Raw genomic sequence first — 19,949 nt, forward strand, 5'->3', positions numbered from 1 at the left:
GGGCCACAAATGCCCCCTTGGCCGTAGTTTGGCCACCTCCGGTGCAATCGATACCAGTTCTCTCAGTGAGTATCTTTTTGTGGTAAGCCGTTAGGTTTTACTGGCTAAGCCTCTGACCTCGGTCGGGTTCGCTGTCAGGGCCTTCGTCGGGGTTTTTGAAATCACAAACACCTGAGTGGTTGACCCGGCCGCACCACTTACGATGAAGTCATGTGGTATTCATCTCGGGTCACGCTGGCGTGTAAATCAGGTTAAACCGGTGCCTGCAACCCTTCAGGGCATCGCGCACATATTAAAAATGTCACCGCAACCTCTCTTTTGTTCGTGTGTGTGTGTGTGTGTGTGTGTGTGTGTGTGTGTGTGTGTGTGTGCGTGTGTGTGTGTTTGGCTCTTTGCATGTGTGTGTGTGTGTGTGTGTGTGTGTTGTGATGTGTCATCGAATAGTCAGAACCCAGACTGGCCAATGTTTGTCTTTTCATATGAAACCATTCATGAGATAACAGTTTATAGTGAATAACACACCAATTGAAATGACGTTGGCATGTTACACTCAATCATCCTTCAAATGCAAAATATTTCAGTTCCATTGTTTGTCACTACGATCAGTAATGTGCCGGATTGTATCCCTTCATTTCCCTGCCAGGATTAGTGAGGTGTATTTTCGCTCGTGTATTGATCGCTCGACTCTACAATCAAACAAATAGCAGCCACATTCGTTCGTATCTACTAGTGACTGTTGCCATATTTTGCTCGCTGTAAGAGAAAAGGAGCATCTGCCGATTGTGCGCTCCCTGGGCGAAGTGATAGGAGTGTTGTTGGCAGCAATCTTTTTCTCACTGATGAATGAAGAATGTTTCAATGTCTCCGTGACAGAGCAAGTCACAAAGCGTGAACTTGAGGAACCACACCCAATGCGTGACAGTGCTATTATTAACCCTGCTGCTTGGTGATAATGTGCGAAAACATGAAATCCAAGAGAAGATCCATCTTGACGACAGTCCCCTCCAAATGTGTTGCAACGGCAAGGTCGCTTCCTTTGTTTTTGTTTTTGTTTTATCTTTCATCTTTGGCGGGCGGCTAAAGTCAAGTTTCTCCTTTCTCAAGAGCACTTTGAAAGAGTCATTCATGCTTTGGTCACATCTCGGCCGGATGACTGTAACGCGCTTTACTTTGGAGTCTGCCAATCCTCCATCAAGCGTCTCCAGTCGGTCCAGAATGCTGCCGCTCGTCTCTTGACTGGTACTCGGAAGAGGGAGCACATCACTCCTACTCGGGCATCCCGTTCTCTGGCTACATCTTAGAGTTCTTTTTGAGGTCCTATGATTTGTTTTCAAATCTTTCAATGGCCTCCCCCCACTTGAGCTCTCTGAGTCTGCGGACCAGACACAATTAGAGCTCCCAAAAACTAAGCGGCTGTTTTTCCTCTGTGTATGCTTGAGTTCACCCAAGTGACACGTTGTCAAAACGTTTAAGCCTTTCGTGCGCTGCCGCGTGCAGCCCTGCTTTCTCTTTTTACTTTGAATTTTTGTATATAAAGAATTTAAAGTTGGGGGTGGGGGTCTTCACAAGCCCTGTCCACTATTGAAACCCCCCTTCAGATGACGTTTTTCCTCGCCTCACTCCTTTTCCCGTTTCTGGGTGTGACTTGACACTGCGCTAGTGAAACGGCGCACACATGCTCTCTTTCGGCAGCCAAGTTTCAGATATCTGCAAGAATTGCGCAATGCTGCTGATAGCAACTGACAGGATATAATTGTGATGAACGGGATATTTGAGAAACAACGCTATGCCCCAGAAAACAACTTGTTAGGGAAACAGGGCAACACCAAGGGTCCACATCACCCTGAAACCCACCAGGAGACGTGTTCCTCATTCTCAAAATATTTTCTTCCATTTGGGTGATTGCTACAATTTTTTTTTATGGCATTGGAAACTGTGTTTGGACTGTTTTGATTACAAATGCTGTATAAAGCTATCGCAGGTCTTCTGCTCTTCTCGGAGCAAAACGCTGCCTGTTCAGACAAGCGCACGACGTAAATGAGCTCAGCTATGAAATATCTGAAAAGTACTTGGACTGAGCTGCGTGCTCATCTTCAAAAGTACTGACCTTGGAAATGCTGACCTTAATTCCAACGAGCCCACTGCATTTCCTCAAAATGTAGAAATAGTCAAACAACAGTGTAAAGCGAGGCACCCCTCTGCAGCACATCTCCCTTGTCAATAATTGGAAGAAATGTTGTGGACACAAGCAGTTTACGGGCATAGTAGAAGCCAAGTTTCTCCCTGAGCTTTGGTGTCTGAATCTGAGATTGTGTGCTTTGAAAGGAAGCTCTTGGTCCAGAAGAAAACCCCGACCCAGCGTATATTTAGAGACCAGCTCCGTTGGACTCCCTTGTGGAGTTACAATGGTTCCCTTGTAACTCACTCGCATTTGAGTAGACAAATTTCAGAGCCCTCAGATGTGACTGGACAACACTAAAAGAAGCTTGTACGAACTCAAAAGCCTGAGTGGGTGTGGATGAACAGTCATGGTGTCATCGGCATAATAGTGACAAAATGCGTCAGACGCGTGAGCGCACAAACTGTTGATGTAAATTGAAAATGAAGTGGGGCCCGGGACGGAGCCTTGGGGCACCGCTTTGGTGACATCCAGAACAGAAGCCCAGAACACACTCGGTGTACTTTCATCCGGCTCGACTAGTCTGTCGGACCAGTCGGTCAACAAACCTTCATGGACTCCGTCCAATTCTCCAGCTAGCGACGAGTTCCCATCCCCAAGCATGAAGGAGCGTTGTGGTGTCCTTGTTTTGGATTGATAGTCACGTTTTCCCCTCCTTCTTTAGCCTCGCTTCAGACCAGCTGTGCCAGTCAAGCCAATATGTTGCGTTTTTCTTGTCACTTCTCTTGCCAAACAAATCCGAGCGCTGGAGAAATGACATGGAAGAACAAGAAAACACGCGTGTCAGTTTCTGGCAGAGGTTTTGCTGTCTGCTCAGATTTCATGGCCCATGGAATTATGGCGCTTTCTGCCAGCTGGAGGCCAGGTGAAATGGCCACCCCTGCCCTGTTTGAGCTCCAACCCTGCAATAAGCGTCCTTTTCCCCCTGCGCAGGCCTCATCCTGGCTGTCCTGAGTGCTGCTGCCAGTAAAGGAAACACATTAACACCGCTGCCAGCAACAGAGCCGGCTTTGTCCCCCCCACCCTGGGCAGGCCAGTCGTATATTCAGTTGAAGCTCTGCTCCATGCCGCGCTGATTAGACAAAGGAGGGAGGAGAGCAATCGGGAGCATAGGTGTGAGCTTTATAAGGAGACCTGGGGTGTGCCAGGTGCTATGTAAGGCCCCAATGAGGTCCTGGTTGCAGCCGTTGCAGTTCAACCCCCAAACCAAAATAGTGTCTTGATTTATGAGTTGAATATGTCCCTGACCACACTTGCAACTGAAAATAATCATATCATCTTTCCTCACTGAATTAAATGAAAAATGGCATTAATCCATTCCAGCGGCACAAAAAACCCCCACCACATTAAAAACAAAACATTTGTTTTACTAACACAGCTCTCCACAGTATTGTGCTGTATGAAGACAAAGTCATAACACACACTTATAAAATAAAATGTAAAAAAAAAACACACAAAAAAAAAAAAAACAAAGCCAAACAGTTTGTGCGTCACCATTTCTTGCTGCAGCTCAATTGACATTCGGGTGGGTTTACCTTGGCCACCAGGGGACAGTATAATACAGACACGACAAAGGAGATTTTTACAACTGTCTGTCTCTATGCACTAGTACAAGGAGTAGTTTTTTCACAGAAGGTATCATGATCATGATTATTTTACCTGTCTACTTGTGGTGCTACACCGTTTGTGTTCAAATATCTTTTGCTTCAAGGGTTGTATAATTGCCACCTGTTTCATTTGCCCATCGATGGCGTTTTGCATGGTGTATTAGCATGTAGATCATGGAAAATCACCAGTTTTGTGCTTTTGTTAAATTCACGTGTCAGAGTCTTTGTTTTATGTTCAAACTAGAACTGGCAGCTTAAAGTGAGTAGTGTGTATCCAATTGTCCACTGTCTGCTCCTTGTTAGTTGAGCCGCCCGCCATTCAGCGCTTGTAACTCCCAATTTTTGCTCCCAAAACAAGACACAACCGCTATCTTGAAAAACTGGTCAGGCCACTTGTAAGTGGAGGTGCCAACGGCAATGACTTTTCCAGATTGGTGTACCTGTATTTGTATTGGATTATTTAGCGTTGACAAACTATGTACAGCCATTCAATACAGTCAATTAACAGCCCGCAGCCCGTATTTATTTATGGAGGCCTTCAAGAGAATATGCAATGAAATCAAATGAAACTGGCAGCTCTGCAGTTTTATGACCTTGTAATCTTTCGTTTCTGTCTCTCAACCAGCAAAGCTTCTTTGGGTGTCTAGAAAAGCGCAATGCAAGTGTTATGTACGATGTGGTCAACCTTTTAGCACTTCGGCATCACAGTGCACGCACACCTGACGTCAAATATCTGAATTAGTGTTTATCACTCCTTATGTGTTGAGAGGCTCGCTATGTGTACAAGCACCAGCACGCTATATGCCACAATGTATGTCTGGCCTTTTCTGGTCTGTTTCTTCTCAGCCTGCAGTGCCTGTCGGTATTTTATGAAATAATGACTACAAATTTGGTGCATTGGTACGATTGCCTTGATGGGATTTTCCTGAGTCTTAAATAGAGGCGCTGCTCCTTGTCAGGGCAACAGTAACGCAATGTCGAGACAGAGCTGCACTATTATGGCGCAGCAGAAAAAAAACAAAACAGTCGGACATTTGCGAGAGGTTCAGGGTAATGAGAGTTTGATTTATATGGCAAGTGTTTATGGAATGAAAAGAGCACTCTTTGATGCAAGATGTGATTTTTGAAAACACTCGCAAATCATCCTCGCACATATCTCGACGGACGAGCGAAGAGCCAGCTCGAATCAGGGATTCCGAGTGAGATGCCGCATTAGTCGAGCTGACACCATAATAGTGGGGTTGCGTTTCCAACTCAAAAGTGCTTTATTTTGCTTGGACAAGTGCAACTTGTATGAGCGGGATCTCCGCAGCATCTTTCCCCCCGCACAGTTTGAACAGGCAACGTGATACCAGGCCCGGGTGTTCCGCCAAAAGTTCCAGAACTCTTGTAAAGCCTGCTAACGGCAAATCAATAACGAGCCCATTTTGTGTATTGCCGCTGAATATGAACACCGCCCGTTTCTGATGTCGTGGAGCTCGTGTCCATGTGACGTCCCGGAAATTGACCCTGCAGTTGCGGAAAACTCGGGTGTGACCCTCCTGTTGATTTTTGTGGCCATTTTTTTTTTTTTTGGTGGGGTTTGTTTTTTTTTGTGACCTCTCCGGTGTTTTTGCAACTAATAAACTCACTGTCTGATTTGCCTTGGCATATCGGCCAGATTTTACACCAAGACCCGAAATTACAGAGGAAAATGATAGAGTGGAGCTAAGCTGCTCTGGCTCCAATATGAAGTGGGAACAAATTGACTTTACTTGGGCTGGTTCTTTTGATTTAGTTTTGGATCAGCTGAAGCTGAGCTGGAGTGTGGGGGTCTATTATTGTGTGTGTGTGTGTGTGTGTGTGTGTGTGTGTGTGTGTGTGTGTGTGTGTGTGTGTGTGTGCGCGCGCGTGCATGCGTGTGTTGGGTTAATTTGCGTAATAGTTTGGTTGCGATCCGTCGCTTGACCTCAATGAGCCATTTTTGCCTCTCACTATTGTGTATGTTCAGCAAAGCTGAACGGCCTTTATTTTTCGATGTGCATCCCGCAAGCTTCAATTGGAATATGAATGAGCTCCATAAACACTTATATCATACATATATACAATATATCTATTTTTTTTCAGGGTCCAATTTTGTGACACGGAAGATCAGCCGCTCTGTGGCCAAGATTCACTTGGGCCAGCTGGAGAGCTTCAGTCTGGGTAACCTGGATTCCAAGAGGGATTGGGGCCATGCCCGCGACTATGTGAAGGTAGAACACGATCTATCCACGAACCAAGCCGCGCACACACAAGACCAGAAAAAGACCCACAAATGCCCATTTTTCTCCAACGTAAATGTCGAGTGCCAAATTGACACGCAAACATTCACCGTAGTCAGTTCGACCAATGTCCTGAAGAAGAAGTAGACAAAGCAATTGTTTGTGACACCAGCGACAACCTCCAGAGGGCAGGATTGGCGCTAACGCCATCGGTTTGCGGAAAACATCATAAGATGCAATCCACCCAATAACAAGACTGAGAGGAAGGCCAGGCAGAAATTTGTCCAGCAGTCACAGAGCTTTTATGAATCGATGAGCCAAATATTGATCTTGATTGATGTGATGGCAAGGCAAATTTTCAGGACGATTCCCGTACGAGTATTCACTTTTGAGTCCTCTCCGATACTGATGCCAAGCGCTGATACCACAAGTAATTATGATTTATCAAATTTAAACGAGCACAGTGACAGATAGTTGTGAACAAAGTCTTTCTGGCGCATGTGATGAGTCGCCGATTTTTCTAACAGCCGCAGCGTAGCACCAACTACCGCTGATTTGATTTTTGCCTTAAGTATCGGCGGATGGCATCGGTATCCTCCGCGACGAGAACCCGATACCTTGAAACGAGAAGGGTATCGCCCCACTCCCGATATCTGGTGTCGTCACTCGCCCATCCCTGCTCGTGATCCTTTTTAGTGGCACATTCCAAAATCAAAGTCGCAATTTTGGATCTGCTGTCTGATCCTCAACCAAAATGTTTTGAATCTACAACAGACATAAAGGAACGAGCTTCAGCGTTCTACTACTTTTGGTCCATCACCGCTCAGCTTCCACAGCCCACAGTGCAACCACAAGCGATATTTTGTTCCAAGGGCCACTGTCGCGAAGTGAATCGGAAAGTTTGGTGGAAACGTGGCTCAACTCTGCGTGCACTGCATGGGAGCTGAACAGTGCACAGATGTCCACATAACAGAGGACGGTTTTCCCAGATCATTTGCGAGTTCAATGTGCGTCCTGTTTGAAGCCTCTTGTGATTCTCTGCCAAAAGAAAACTCGAGATAGCAAAAGGGAGCGGCTGCGGTGCAATACCGCCTGCCGTGAGGCCGTAGACTCCGCTCCGATTTCCCACAGCTCAGCCGTGGCCCGGCTCCCTTGCAGCCCCCCCACCCCAACCCCATCCTTCCTCGAACACCCTCGGAAAAAAGAGCCACGTTAAGGGAATGCCGCGTCCTGCGGATGAGGACACAAGTGCCGTGTTTTTGTTCAGGTCACGGTGCCAGCGGCAAGCAGAGAGCGCAGTGGCGAGATGAAACAAACGAACAGGGGTCACCGCATCCCGGATCAGGCGCCGCTGACTCTTTCGAAATGTCTGTTTCCCCACGTCGGTGCGCGCGTCAGGAAACATTCCTTGGAGCAGCCAAAGCATGCGATCGGTTACGTTGGGAGCGTATGTGTGTGTGGCTGACGAGATGAAAGGCTCAACGGGCGACCATGTCTGACAGAAGACCCCCGACGGCGCACGCTGTTGTTATAAGGAGTTGATGGTGGCATAGGTAGCGGGGAACATTCTTTGAGATGGGAGCCAAATTGAGGAGGTTCAAATGCAGATCAGAGCGTTGGGTCATGGCGGTCAAGTGCTCAAAGGAACGGCGCGCATGCATCAGCGCCATCAAAATCTTTGAAGGGTACTTGAAGATTCTCGGCTCAGCCACATGGCTTTTGTCGGCCTCCTTCATTTGATGGCTAATGCTAATCACCTGAGCTCTTCTGGAAATGCATTTGCTTCGTGTACCTTCCATCCATCTGCCTTCTTCTTCCGCTTCTCCGGGTTCTGGTTGCCAAGGCGGCAGCCGAAGCCGAGCATCCCTGACTCCCCAGTCTGAGCCACTTGATCCCGCTCGACTGGGAGATCCCGATGCAAGAGGCAAATGGCCCGATTTTTTGACGCCGCGCGGTTACAATGGAACCAGTCTTTCGAAACCTCTTCTGAGGTGCTTCGAAAACGCAGTTGCCCCCGTGACGCCTCTGTCATCTGATTGGCCGACATATGCAGCCGTTTCCTAAGCGATCATGTGGCGAGTAATGCCACTGCTCGCGCCCATTTTCACATTTTATTGCCGGAGAGTACAGTAGATGCATAATTGTGCTTTACAATAATACTCAACCATAACCAGCCTGACGGCGGGATCGGGCGGTCTTCTTTTTTTTGTCAAGAGCGTTAGATTGCATTTCCGAATGCACCCGGCAGCAAATGACGACGACAATACTTTCGCTTCGAACTGCCTTTGAAATCTATTTTCCTTTATAATTTAAAGGGGCTTACCTTAGCTAGAATTCCACATAGCATTGTAACCTGCTTGGCTCGTGCACCTTTGGGCAAATTCTTTCAGCCAAATGCTGTTTGCCATGCACATCTGTCTGGAATCATCTGTGTTGCCTTGCTTCCATCACCACGTTTGAGATGTTTTGTACCGACGGTATTCATGAAGGTGAAAAACGAACACCCTCACTGCATTGAAATGATGGCTAAAATGTTGGTATGTCACATTTGTGTGAGCCTGCTCAAGGAGCTAGCCAAGAGTTTAGTTGCCGAGAACATGATGTTGAATGGGGCTTTTTTTTTTTTCCAAGTGCGACTTTATTCCAAGCCTTTGCGCTCTAATTGACGGGTCCCTTTACCTTCCCGTCCAAACTGCTCTGAATTGCTGCATCAATGCATGCGTCTGATGCTAGTCCGGTGTAGCCTGACTTGAGACGCTGCAGGTTTCCTGTGGGAATTGCCAACATTCCACCTCCGGTAAATCAGGCACCTCCACGCTTCATGTCTTAACTCGGGCTTGCGGGAAGCCAAACAGAAGCCCGGGGTACTTTGGTTAACTGAGGTGGAGGTGAAAGAGCCCCCCCCAAAAAAGTGCTTGAAGCATCTGTTGTGCTGAAAGTTCAGCCGCTCTGCAGGCAATCAAAGGCCGCAACTGTCATCGGGGGCCCCGGCTTTGCTTTCTTTCGCCTCACTTTGAAACGCTCGTCCAGTCAGTGTCAGCACTAAGTTACCATGGCAAATGCAAACAAGCGGCAGTTTGTAAACAGAAGCATGTGTGTCTGCTTTTGGGCTGACAACAGCTTTTCCTCCTCATCTTTCTCGTTCTCCTCACCCCACCCAAGACCGGGAAATTGCTCCTAATTGGCTGCGGGTAGATTGCGGGTGGCAGGAGGGGCGTGCTGTGTTTCTGCTTTAATGATGTCTGAAGGCGCGCGGCTGGCTGGGCATCATCTCAGCCGTGTATCGGGTATCTCGGCCGCGTCGGCGGGCCAGCGACTCTCATTCTCAAACCCTTTATTTGACATTGTTTTACGATGCTGGGACATTTGCTGTCAAGTAAGTCAAGCCGATTTATTTGGCAATGTTCTCAGAGAAGACTGACTGAAGTGCTTTGCATAAAATGCCCAAATATTAGAAAGTTGCCATTTTTTTGTTGTCTGTAGCTTTCCGTTCATCCATTCCAGCCACAGAAGGACATTATCCAGTTGAACCTCATTCCCGCGTACCTCCGGGGATGTAACAAATCCATACGGTACTTCGTTGGAACCATTTTCAATGAAACGGCCACCGACTATGCCGTATGATGAAGATTTAGATGTGTAAAAACATGAACGTGTAATACGGCGTGAACATGTCCATGACAAATACGTGTACATGAAGGAAAAAAAAAAAACGCTTTTGTAAGGCGTGACGCAAACAGCCGCAGCGTTCCAACTTCATCTCTGAAAACATTCAGTCAGCAACTGTTAGCCGCCATTGGCAACCGCCGGCGCCGCCGACCCAGCCGACTGTCATCAGTTTAGGATGTGCCGCACCCCGAAGCCGTTGACGATCGTCTGTCGGCCTCCAACACTGCCATGATTTTGTTGCCATTACGACCGATTGTCAGAATCGTCGATTTTTTTGCCAATTCGAAGTCTCGGCTGAGCTCCGTCTGGTTGACGCCCTTTTGAAAGTGAGAGACAATTTCAGCCTCGACAGACAGCCACATTTGCTTCTGTTTACCAGTCATGTTTTCAGACCGTGTGCTCAGGACCGCGCCTTGCCTCCGGAAGTTCAACAATGTACGAGTCCATCGGTTGCGTTGCTAAGCAACGGAGGGGCGTCATTCTACAGTGTCTTTTTTTTACTTCGTCATATTCATTTTCATTCGCCCACTGCCTAACCCGAGCGCTTGACTATCCAGGCATGAAGTCATGGCGGGATGCCCTTCGTACCTGCACAAGGGTCATCCGTTTCAAATAGACGGACTTTTTTTATTTGATTTTTTTTTTTTGGGACAAATGCCTTTTTTTTTTTTTTTTTAAATTTTAAACATAGAATGTCTCTCGTGCCCCGGTAAAGCTTTACCTACTGTCTGGCTCCTGTTGTTGTCCGGTTTGCAAATTTCTCCACTCCCCTCTTGATGTCCAAGAGGCAGTTTTTGCTTTTGTGCCCTGACGAAAGCTGGCATTGTTCTGACTGTTCTCACAGATTGCGAAACTGCTGCCAGATGAGTTGCGGTTGACCCGTGGACGTTGTGAAAGCCGGTCTCCTTCTGCTTTTTTTTTTTTTTTTCTTTTCACGTATTTATTTAAAGCTGATGATTACCAGTTAGATTCAGCCGTATACGCGCGTGCGTACGCGGGTGGTTGGCCTTGCGGTGTGATAACTGTCACAATTCTTGGCATTGTGTTGATGCCATTTGGCCACGGCGTCGCCCCACTGGTGTCATTTTTCACCATCTTTATTTTTGTTCTTGTTTTTTTTTTTTTTTCGTCATCTGCCGCAGCCGTCTGTGTGCGCACTATTGGTTACAGATGAGGCTAATTAGCCAATCTGAGCCAATCGTCGATGATTGATGAAAGCACCGGCTCATTCATCACACGTTTGGTCTCAGAGGTGACAATATGAGCCATTTCATCAAACTTTCGACAGTACGCTGCACCTGTGTTTGTCGAAACGGGAGTTTTTTTTTTTCGAAGCCACTTCAAACTTCAACCCGTTGCCGTGGGACATTTTCACTGCACGTACGATGAAATGAACTGAATTGTTAACAAAAACTCCCGTTACATTTCGAAGGCGTATGGTCTCGGATGTTTCCGTCTTTGTTGTTTTTTTTGGGGGGGGTCTTTTACTTGAATGTAAAAGTAGTGACTCTGCCGCCGTGGGGTATGCAAGCGACTCAGTCTCCTTCGTGGTGAGTTGCAGTCTGAATGGTAGCGTTTGCAAGCATCTTGGAATCGATTTTTCAGTTTAGTGATTTATTGGCAAGAGTCTGGTAGGGGGTGAGAAAAACTTGAAAGCAAATCTTGACCACATGTAAACGGAGTCACTGGTTATGCAACTTAAAGTTCCAACTTCCAGCAGGGTGCGGGAGGGCGGGGGGTCATATCTCCCACCTGGGTGAGTGGGGAGAGGGGTGATTTGGACAATGATGAATCAGGGTAAATTGATGGGCTGATCTCCAGAGAGGGGAACAGCTGGCGGACAGTCTCGGCACCCCGCTGCGGCATTCGAGACAGCCCGCCTACTGCGGATGAACTTGAAAGAAAGAACTCGCTACGGTTTCGAGCTCAAAACACGGCAGCACAAACTCTGATCAGCTCAATGCTCTGCTCGGAGGGTCGCGAAAAACACAACATTCAGCATACGCTGTTTCATTTACATTTCGGTTGATTGAGATCCACATTGTGTGACAGTTCAGTATTTGTATCCTACCAGTGTGTTAGAAAAGGGCATTTTGGGGAGTTTCAGTGTGCGTCAGGAAGTGAGGTGAGGTGAGGTGTCGGAAGGTCCTGCAGTCTGGACTGATGACCATTGGGGATGGGCTGTCTGCTGTAGCGTCGGGGGGGGGGGGGGGAGTTGAAACCGTCTGAGCAGTCTGGCCAACTTTGGGACTGGAATGTGTGTGACCTCCTCTTCCTCCTTCACACTCCCTCCGTGCACACTCTGCACGTCTGTGACTCCGTCAGATGGTCAAGCAGCTCGTGGGAACCTTCTCCGTCCAGACTGCCGAGTGTCAACGTCGAGGCAAATATCAAAAGGGTCACGGCACTTTGGGGCGTTCTCACAACATCCCGTCCTCGCTCTTGAGATAAAGACCTCGCGATATTGCTTATCTGATTTTCAGTTTTGTTGATCTTGTTGGAATCATACGATGTGTGTGGAAGCCCTCGGCAGACAACGTGGATACGAAATAGACGGATAGAGTCAAGAGTAGGCCTGTCTTGTGTCCTGTCCTTGGAAATACACTGTTACGCTGTCTCTCACTACCACAATAAATGCCTGACCGAAGAAAAGAGTACATCAAGTGTGTGAGAAGAACATCCGTGAGAATCGCTGTGGTCAGTTAAAGTGACGGGCGTGAAAGCCAGCAGCCAGGAGACACGGACAGTTTGGACAGTATGGGGATGTGGACGTAGCATTTCAACTCACGTTTGCTAACTGCAAAAGCTAGCCGCTGACTTGCAAATTTGGTGTCATGGAACAAATTCCTCCCCTCAAGTTCTTTTTGGAGCCATAGACAGCGCAAACCGCTCTCTCGCCACCATCCAGGAATGGGTCCATACTGATAAGGCGGGGTCTGGTCGATGACGGCCTTGTCATGTGACGTCTACGCCTGGTCCAAGACATGCTACGATATTTATCTAGTCATCCTGACAGTGCGACCGTCGCGAACGATAAAAAAGTGATGTCGTTTGACAAGGCCATAACAGGAGTCGACATTTTACGGGTATCCTGAGGGTGGATCCCGTCAGTGGTAGCAGAGGCTTTTTTTGCATTTCGAACCTCAGCTTGACACCTGATTTGACTTGCCCTTCTCTTCTCCTTGACTGCTGCCACTTCCGTCTTCTCATGGCTTTCTGTTTTGGGTTTCTTTGCCAAACCGCTTCATGTGCCATTTTGTGCCTTTAGATTTACATGTCGAGTCCATGCGTGGACACCAAATCCCACACTCACTCAATCACAGTGACTGCAGACTTCCCTTGGCAGCTGCTATAAAAAGCGACAGTCCTTAAAAACAGAAGACCTGTCATTATGTGTGGGTTTTTTGGGGTTGTTTTTTTGTTTTTTAAACAAAGAAGAGCAGACCCACAGCAGAGCAAGTGACCCTCCAAACGTGTTTCACTGGGGATCTGGGCCCCAAACACTGCAAATCATGCCCGCCACATAACAAGCGATGCGACCAAACACGACTGAACTGGATAGTCTCAAACAAATTACAGTCCACGACGCACACCGGGCACACTTGGCCACTGAGCTTGGCGCTCATATCAATTTGCTGCACCAGAAAAGCCTCAAACTCTCGTGTTCAACAAGCGTGACTATATTGTCAATCGTAGCCTGTTTACGAACTAGAAACGAAGAAAGCGATAAAGGAATAAGGCTATTTCATTTCCTCGCCGTGTACATCTGATATCCACAAATGCAGCGCATTTTCTCCAGCTCAGTTGCTTGCCTCGTCGCCAACAAAACCTCAAAGTATAGAGTCGATTGGCGATTGCCGCGGCCGATCGTGCCCGTTTTGTCCCTGAGCTTCAGACTGGTGTGACCCTCTTGCGGTGACTAGTGCGGTCCAAATGCTAGCCACCTGGCTCTTTGGCTTCAAACGGTGACTTTTTCAAAAGCAGTCACATCTCTGCTGCATGACTGGATTGCACTTCACGTTGGAGTCAGCCAGTCCTCCATGAAGCGCCTCCAGTTGGCCCAGAATGCTGCCGCTCGCCTCTTGACCGGCACTCGTAAATTGAAAACAAATGGCATATGTATTTTTTGGGTGGGGGGAAAAAATGTTTGCTTAACGGCAGAGGTCAGTGGAAAATCGCTGATAGAAAGCCAGCGGTAACTCTTGTAAGAAGCACTTTTAGAAACCAAGTCATGTTGAAGAGCACCTTGCAGAGATGAAAATGATCAGATCAATACAAATAAGAGACAACAAACACTTGGTGAAAATCTGCTGACTCGAATTTAATCTTTTAAAAATCTCCGGATGGACCTTGGTGAGGGGTTTCAAGACCTGGAAGTGAAAATCAGACTTTTTTTGGACTCCCTGCCTTGACTGCTATTTCTGTCGAACTTTCCGCAAGCTTTCACACTCTCTCCCCGACGAAAATTCTTCAATGCAGAAATCTGCAGCCCGCGTGCGCCACATGCCACCGCCCCTTAGAACTCTCCGTATGAGTGTGTGAGGGCATGGACGTTTGCCATTGCACTCTTGCGTTCCAGGTTAATTACCGCTGCCAACACAGGTGCGGAAAGCCAGTTGTCCCTCCCACATCAGCCCAGACCTACCGTCCAGTACACAGCAGCCTGTGTTTTCCTGTTTGCACGGCAGGAAATCGACTCGGCGCGCGCGTGTGCATGTGCGCGCACATGGAAGAGTGCCTCATTGTCTCCAAGTTTATGTAAAGTTACTAAATGCGTGAGTGAGTTTCTGCCGCAAAATGTGTGTGTGTGTGTGTGTGTGTGTGTGTGTGTGTGTGTGTGTGTGTGTGTGTGTGTGTGTGTGTGTGCGTGTGCGTGTGTGCACGCATTTGCGAGTATGTGTTTGTCTTTGGGCATGAGCAAATCCAGACCACACCCTTTGAAGTCGGCTGTGTAGCGCGTTGAGGTTTGGGCACGGGCGCACTCAGCTCCGCCAGTGGTTGGCAAGAAACCTTATAGCCCACATCAGTCAGAGCTGCCATTCATGCATTATTCATATCGAATGGGGGTGGCACACATAGTCCTAAACACACATGTTCTTATCCTTACGCTGCAGGTTTTGCCCCTACTTGCCCGAACCCTCCCGTCTTGGAAATGCTCGAGTGGTTGGTGTTACTCTAAGGGGGGGGTGGGGGATGCGTGGCTGTGGAATCATCTCACCTTTTCTACTCATCCCTTTCACGCTTGTATTTGGGCCTTCATGAAAAAAATGAAATAAAATATAATTTGGATTAAAAAAAAAAAAAAAAAAAAAAGGAAACAGCCAGTGCAGCTGTTTTTGGTCCGACTTCCCATGATGGGGGGGCTCTTAGCATAATGGAAAGCCAATGTCGTCTTCTGATCTGGCTAACCATCTTCAACTCTGGGATCTCATTCTTTGACGAGTCTCCTTTTCCCTTTGAATTTATTGCATTCGTGCAGTCTGATGTCCAGGAAATCAAATTTCTGTCACGGGGCGACGCGCGTCGTTACGAATGAGTTAAACATCGCCGGGAAACCCGCAGTTGCTGACAAACGTCGTTGAATTTGGACGACGGCGTCGGCAATGTAACACAACACCGTTCGTGCTCACTGTTTGTTGCTTCTGGAACGGCTCCAACGGTGATGTTTAGTCGAGACTTTGCATACACGGCCGTGGTCCTTCCCCGAATCGGAAGAGGGTCAATTTCAATCTCCCCGTCGGACTGCATGCGACCGTTCCATTGTCACACACCAAAATGCAAGACAAAGTGCTTCACAAAAAACCAATTGTTTGTAAAAGTCAGCTCTCATTTCCATGTTTTTGTACCTATAATCCATCTGGTGCAGGATTTAGACTAGGGGTGTCAAACTCATGTCACATTGTGGGCCACATGCGGCCCTCGGTAGATGTCAAGTGGGCCGGAACATTAAAATTATACCATACTCGGCTGTAAATAACCAAAATATCATGTATTTCCTTTGTTGGGAAACGCTTGTCGCTTCTCGCGACATACAAGTTCAGCATCGTTTAACAAAGTCACCGTCGGAATACGGCTTTGATGCTAGTGCTATTTCGCTAGCAGTTAGGTAGCTGGCTTTTACTGCTGTGTTGGGTCTGTCTCAGCGACAGACTGAGACTGCTGTTGTCTTCTCCTCTGATCAAAACAGTGGTTCCCCCTATTGGATGATCTATGAATTGCAGCTTATTAAAAATGTTCATTCCGTGTCTTTTATGTATTTTTTCACTTTTAAATGATCCTGCGGGCCTGGTCGAACCTCCTTGGGGGCCGGTTCCGGCCCGCGGGCCGTATGTTTGACATCCCCGATTTAGACTATTCGGATCTGCTTGATCCTCCTTTGCATTTTCAGACTGTATTTAGTGATCTCCCGCTATCACAATTGGTTTTACAATTGGCTCTCCGGCGTTCTGGAATCTGAAATGTGTTCTTTGTTTTTCCCCCCAATGTTTTCTGCAGCGAGAATGTTGGACGCTTTCATGGCCTTAGCAATCCATTTAAAATAGCAGACAATGGACAACAGGCGATTCACACACTGTACGACATTCCCGCCGTGCCGCAACCGGCGGCTCGACCGCTTGCGGTGCACTTGTTCATCACGCACGTCCGGCTGGGTGGCGTCTGTCCTTGTCCTAGCCGAGCCTCGGCGCCCTCCGTCCCACAAGCCACGACTCCCTACCGAGTTGGTGTTTGAAAATAATCTTGTGTGCGGCGTTGCATTTTTGCTGCCGCGTAAATCGCAAATAGAAGCGTCTTCATTGTGTTTCAGCGGCCAATGCCCGCTCGACTTCCTTCATGCTTGTTCCACAGTCGGCCAGCTTGTTTGGAAGGCGAGAAAGGCTCCTTGTTAGGTGGCTTTTTTTTTTTTTTCCTTTCTCAGTTGTGTGCTGAGTTTTGGACTGTTGTCCACATTAGTTTCAGAAATCAGCGTTGAATTCATTTATCTGCAAAGACTCCGTAGACCGTGGTGTCCGAACTACGGGCCGGGGGCAATTTGCAGTCTATTTTCATCAGCCCGCAGCATGACCAAAAAAAAAAAAATTGATGACGGCACAGTGTTAACCGGTTAGCATGTCGGCCTCAAAGCGCAGAGGTACAAGGTTCAATTCTGGGCTTCTGTGGCTTTTCTCCGGGTACTCCAGTTTCTTCGCACATCCCCAAAACATGCACGGCAAGTTAATGGAACACTCGCAATTGTCCCGAGGTGTGATTGTGAGCGTGGGCGGTTGTTGGTCTACGTGTGCCCTGCGATTGGCTGGCAACCGGTTCAGAATGGAGAGCTGGATGTGGTCTGTGAGAGAGAGGGCTCTTGGCCACCCCAAAAACTCATCAACTATTTCCCGTTACACCTTGAACAGGAAGCCGATGAACGAGACACTGCAGAGAATATCTACTTGCTTTCTTGACCGACTTAAGCCAGTTTCGAAAAGAGTTTTAAAGTGGCCCTATCATCCTTCCATTTTTTTTTTCTTTATGCTGCCCTCAAATGAAAAACTGTGTTTGTGTCGGTACTGTGAATAGTGGATTCGCCGCCATCAATCTTGCTTCTGTTTTATTTAGCCTCCGTAATTGTATTTCCACTGGCTCTGCATGGGAAATCTTGGAATGTTGACCTGGCCCGGCCCATCGTTCATCTCTTTGGTCTTGCCACCCAACTTCTGCCGCTCACCTCAAGCCACAAAGGCCAGAAGGGGAAAGGTTGAACTTGACAGTAATGGCGGCGGTGAACGATGGAAAGGGGGAGGTCGCCGTGTCTGTGAGAAGTATCGCTGCAGTCCACTCCCACTAGAGGACTGTGCGTGCGTGCGTGCATGCGCGCATGTGCTTTGCTTTGCATGTTTTTTTTTTTTTGTTTATTTTAACTGTACAGGCTTCACTTTTTCACTAACAAAACGTACGAGTTGAGTTAAAAAAAAGGCTCATGGCTCTTATTAGTAAAAGGAAACATAGTGGAACCTGTTCTTTGACTTTTTGATAAGCAACTGAGGCGGTAACAAAAACGTGGCGGGAAATTTTCGAAAAGAGAAAATGACTTGGACGGTGGCTCCGAACGTTCTTACACGCCGAGAAAAGGTTTTGTTGAATTGACTCCGTTTTCACTTGTCCGGCCCTGCCATTGAATTTATGCTGCACTGTTTTTAATTTGATTTTTTTTTTTTTTCAACAAAGCATAACTTTTAAGTTGGGTGTCAAATACTGTAGTGACATCCAGGCGAATCTGCTTGACTACTGAAGCATTGCTTGTAAAAAAAAAAAAAAATTCAAATCGACTTCATTTTGAATGACAGGGCCATCTAAATTATTCTAAAGTATTCTCTGCTCTAGTCTGCTCATACGTATCGATGACAGTGGATCTCCTTTTTTGTTCCCAGCGTGCTGAGCGAAAATGTGAGGAATTCTTTTCTTCTTCCAATCCTTTGTTGACATCAGGCCAAGTCAATCGCGGCTGACCTTTGGTCATTTCCGTTTTAGCCAATCCAGGTTCTGACCATCTGCTTGCAAATAGAAGCTGGTCCAAGGACTTCCAAACTTGTTCCTGTTGAAGAAGAGCGACATTTTCTTGTCAACTGTTTACTTTTGAGCTTCGAACAAATTTCCCCACTTGAGAGCCACCTTAACCAGAGTCTCATCAATGGGGCGCATTCATCAACAAAAAAAACCCAAAAGTGTGCACTTCCAATGTTCTTTGAGCGACTTTGCTCTGCGTTGTCGGTCATTCTCTCTTCAGGCAGATCCGCTCCCTCTTTCATCTGTCACTCCGCCCTCCTCCTTAACTCATTCAGTACCAGCCAATTCTGGACCAAGTCTGAAAAGACGTTTAAAAACGTCTTTGGGAGTGAATGAGTTAAGCTTCCAACCTGTACCGCGGCCCCACGCTGACCGGCAGACGTCATGACATTGTCTCTGTCTCCGGGCCGAACGGATAAATGACCCAGTGAGACCGGGTTCTCTCGCTTCTCTCGAGTGGTTCTTGAACGCCGATGGTGTGAGCAACTCATTTCTTGTCCTCCTTGAATGTCGTCTGGGTCTGGAATAAATAATCTCTTCATCCCTCATTTCATGATCATGGCGGTCAAGTCGTCCACAATCCCCCCCTGCTTTGACCTTCAGCCTCTGACCCGACCTCCCTGTTGGCCACTGCGCACGGTTCTCTCCACTCCACCCGCTCCGGGTGCCTGAAGACGACTTGCAAGAGCCCCGACATCTGGTTCTGCTCGCCCATCCAATCCCGTCCCCGAAGGCCACAGGAAATCGCTGGAGAGTTTGAAGGCCTTTTACCTTGGGGGTGGAATTAACAGGTGCGCCGCTGCTTCTTTCATCTCTCCCCCCCATGACGGCCGGATAATGGAAATAATAAACAAAGCGGGATGGCGTTTTTCTCTCTGTTGCCTCTTTTGAGGCATTATTCCTTCCAAATACTTAACGCACGCGATTTTCTTCGATTACATTTTTCTGTTGAGAGTTGTACTCGAAAGGTGCTCTTAGGTCACCTCTAAGGTTCAAAGGTTAAGGTTGAATGTTTTGCGTTGCGACCCTGAATGCGAGTTCAGCATCTGGGGAAGGGACGGGCTCAAATTAGAGGCAGAGGCGTATTTTCTGCGACGAGGAAACAATGTTGACAGCGAGCAGCCAATTTGACAACATGTTTAGATTTGCAGCTATTGCACAAAGGAAAATGCGCTGCAATCAAAGTCATTATTTATTGTTGGCCGCTTCCCGCCACATTCAATGCGCCGCCTGCCGCAATCTCAGCCGCGGCTCGCCGACCCGTGAAGTCCCGCTCCGCTCACTTGTTTTTATTGATAAACATGTTTGGATTGGCAGAACAATCTCTCACACTTAGACGTGCGGGAGAGCAGGAGCGAGGGAATGAGAGACCGCTTCCTGTATAGACAGGAAGTGGAGGCTTTTATGAGGGCAGCGCATTGATTTTTTTTTTCTTTTTTTGGGGGGGAGGGGGGGGGGCCGACCCGTGAAGTCCCGCTCCGCTCACTTGTTTTTATTGATAAACATGTTTGGATTGGCAGAACAATCTCTCACACTTAGACGTGCGGGAGAGCAGGAGCGAGGGAATGAGAGACCGCTTCCTGTATAGACAGGAAGTGGAGGCTTTTATGAGGGCAGCGCATTGATTTTTTTTTTCTTTTTTTGGGGGGGAGGGGGGGGGGTCTCTAGCATGCTAAGTCTGGGGGGGCAACTCACTGCGGCGCTTCC

General features: G+C 47.7%; 1 protein-coding gene across 3 annotated transcripts in view; it reads left to right on the forward strand.

The window, feature by feature from the left end:
• Nucleotides 1-19,949, forward strand: part of gmds (GDP-mannose 4,6-dehydratase) — a 65,011-nt gene that overhangs the window by 15,923 nt on the left and 29,139 nt on the right. For all 3 annotated transcript variants that reach the window (XR_002170112.1, XM_019885675.1, XM_019885661.1), the window contains exon 7: nucleotides 5,893-6,020. Coding sequence is in view for 2 of the 3 variants with exons in the window: in XM_019885675.1 (XP_019741234.1) it covers nucleotides 5,893-6,020 (128 nt within the window). In the remaining variant the exon portion in view is untranslated. The remainder of the gene's footprint in view (nucleotides 1-5,892; nucleotides 6,021-19,949) is intronic.

Source organism: Hippocampus comes, unplaced genomic scaffold, assembly GCF_001891065.2.
Source record: "Hippocampus comes isolate QL1 unplaced genomic scaffold, H_comes_QL1_v1.1 scaffold90, whole genome shotgun sequence".
NCBI classification, from domain to species: Eukaryota; Metazoa; Chordata; class Actinopteri; order Syngnathiformes; family Syngnathidae; genus Hippocampus; species Hippocampus comes.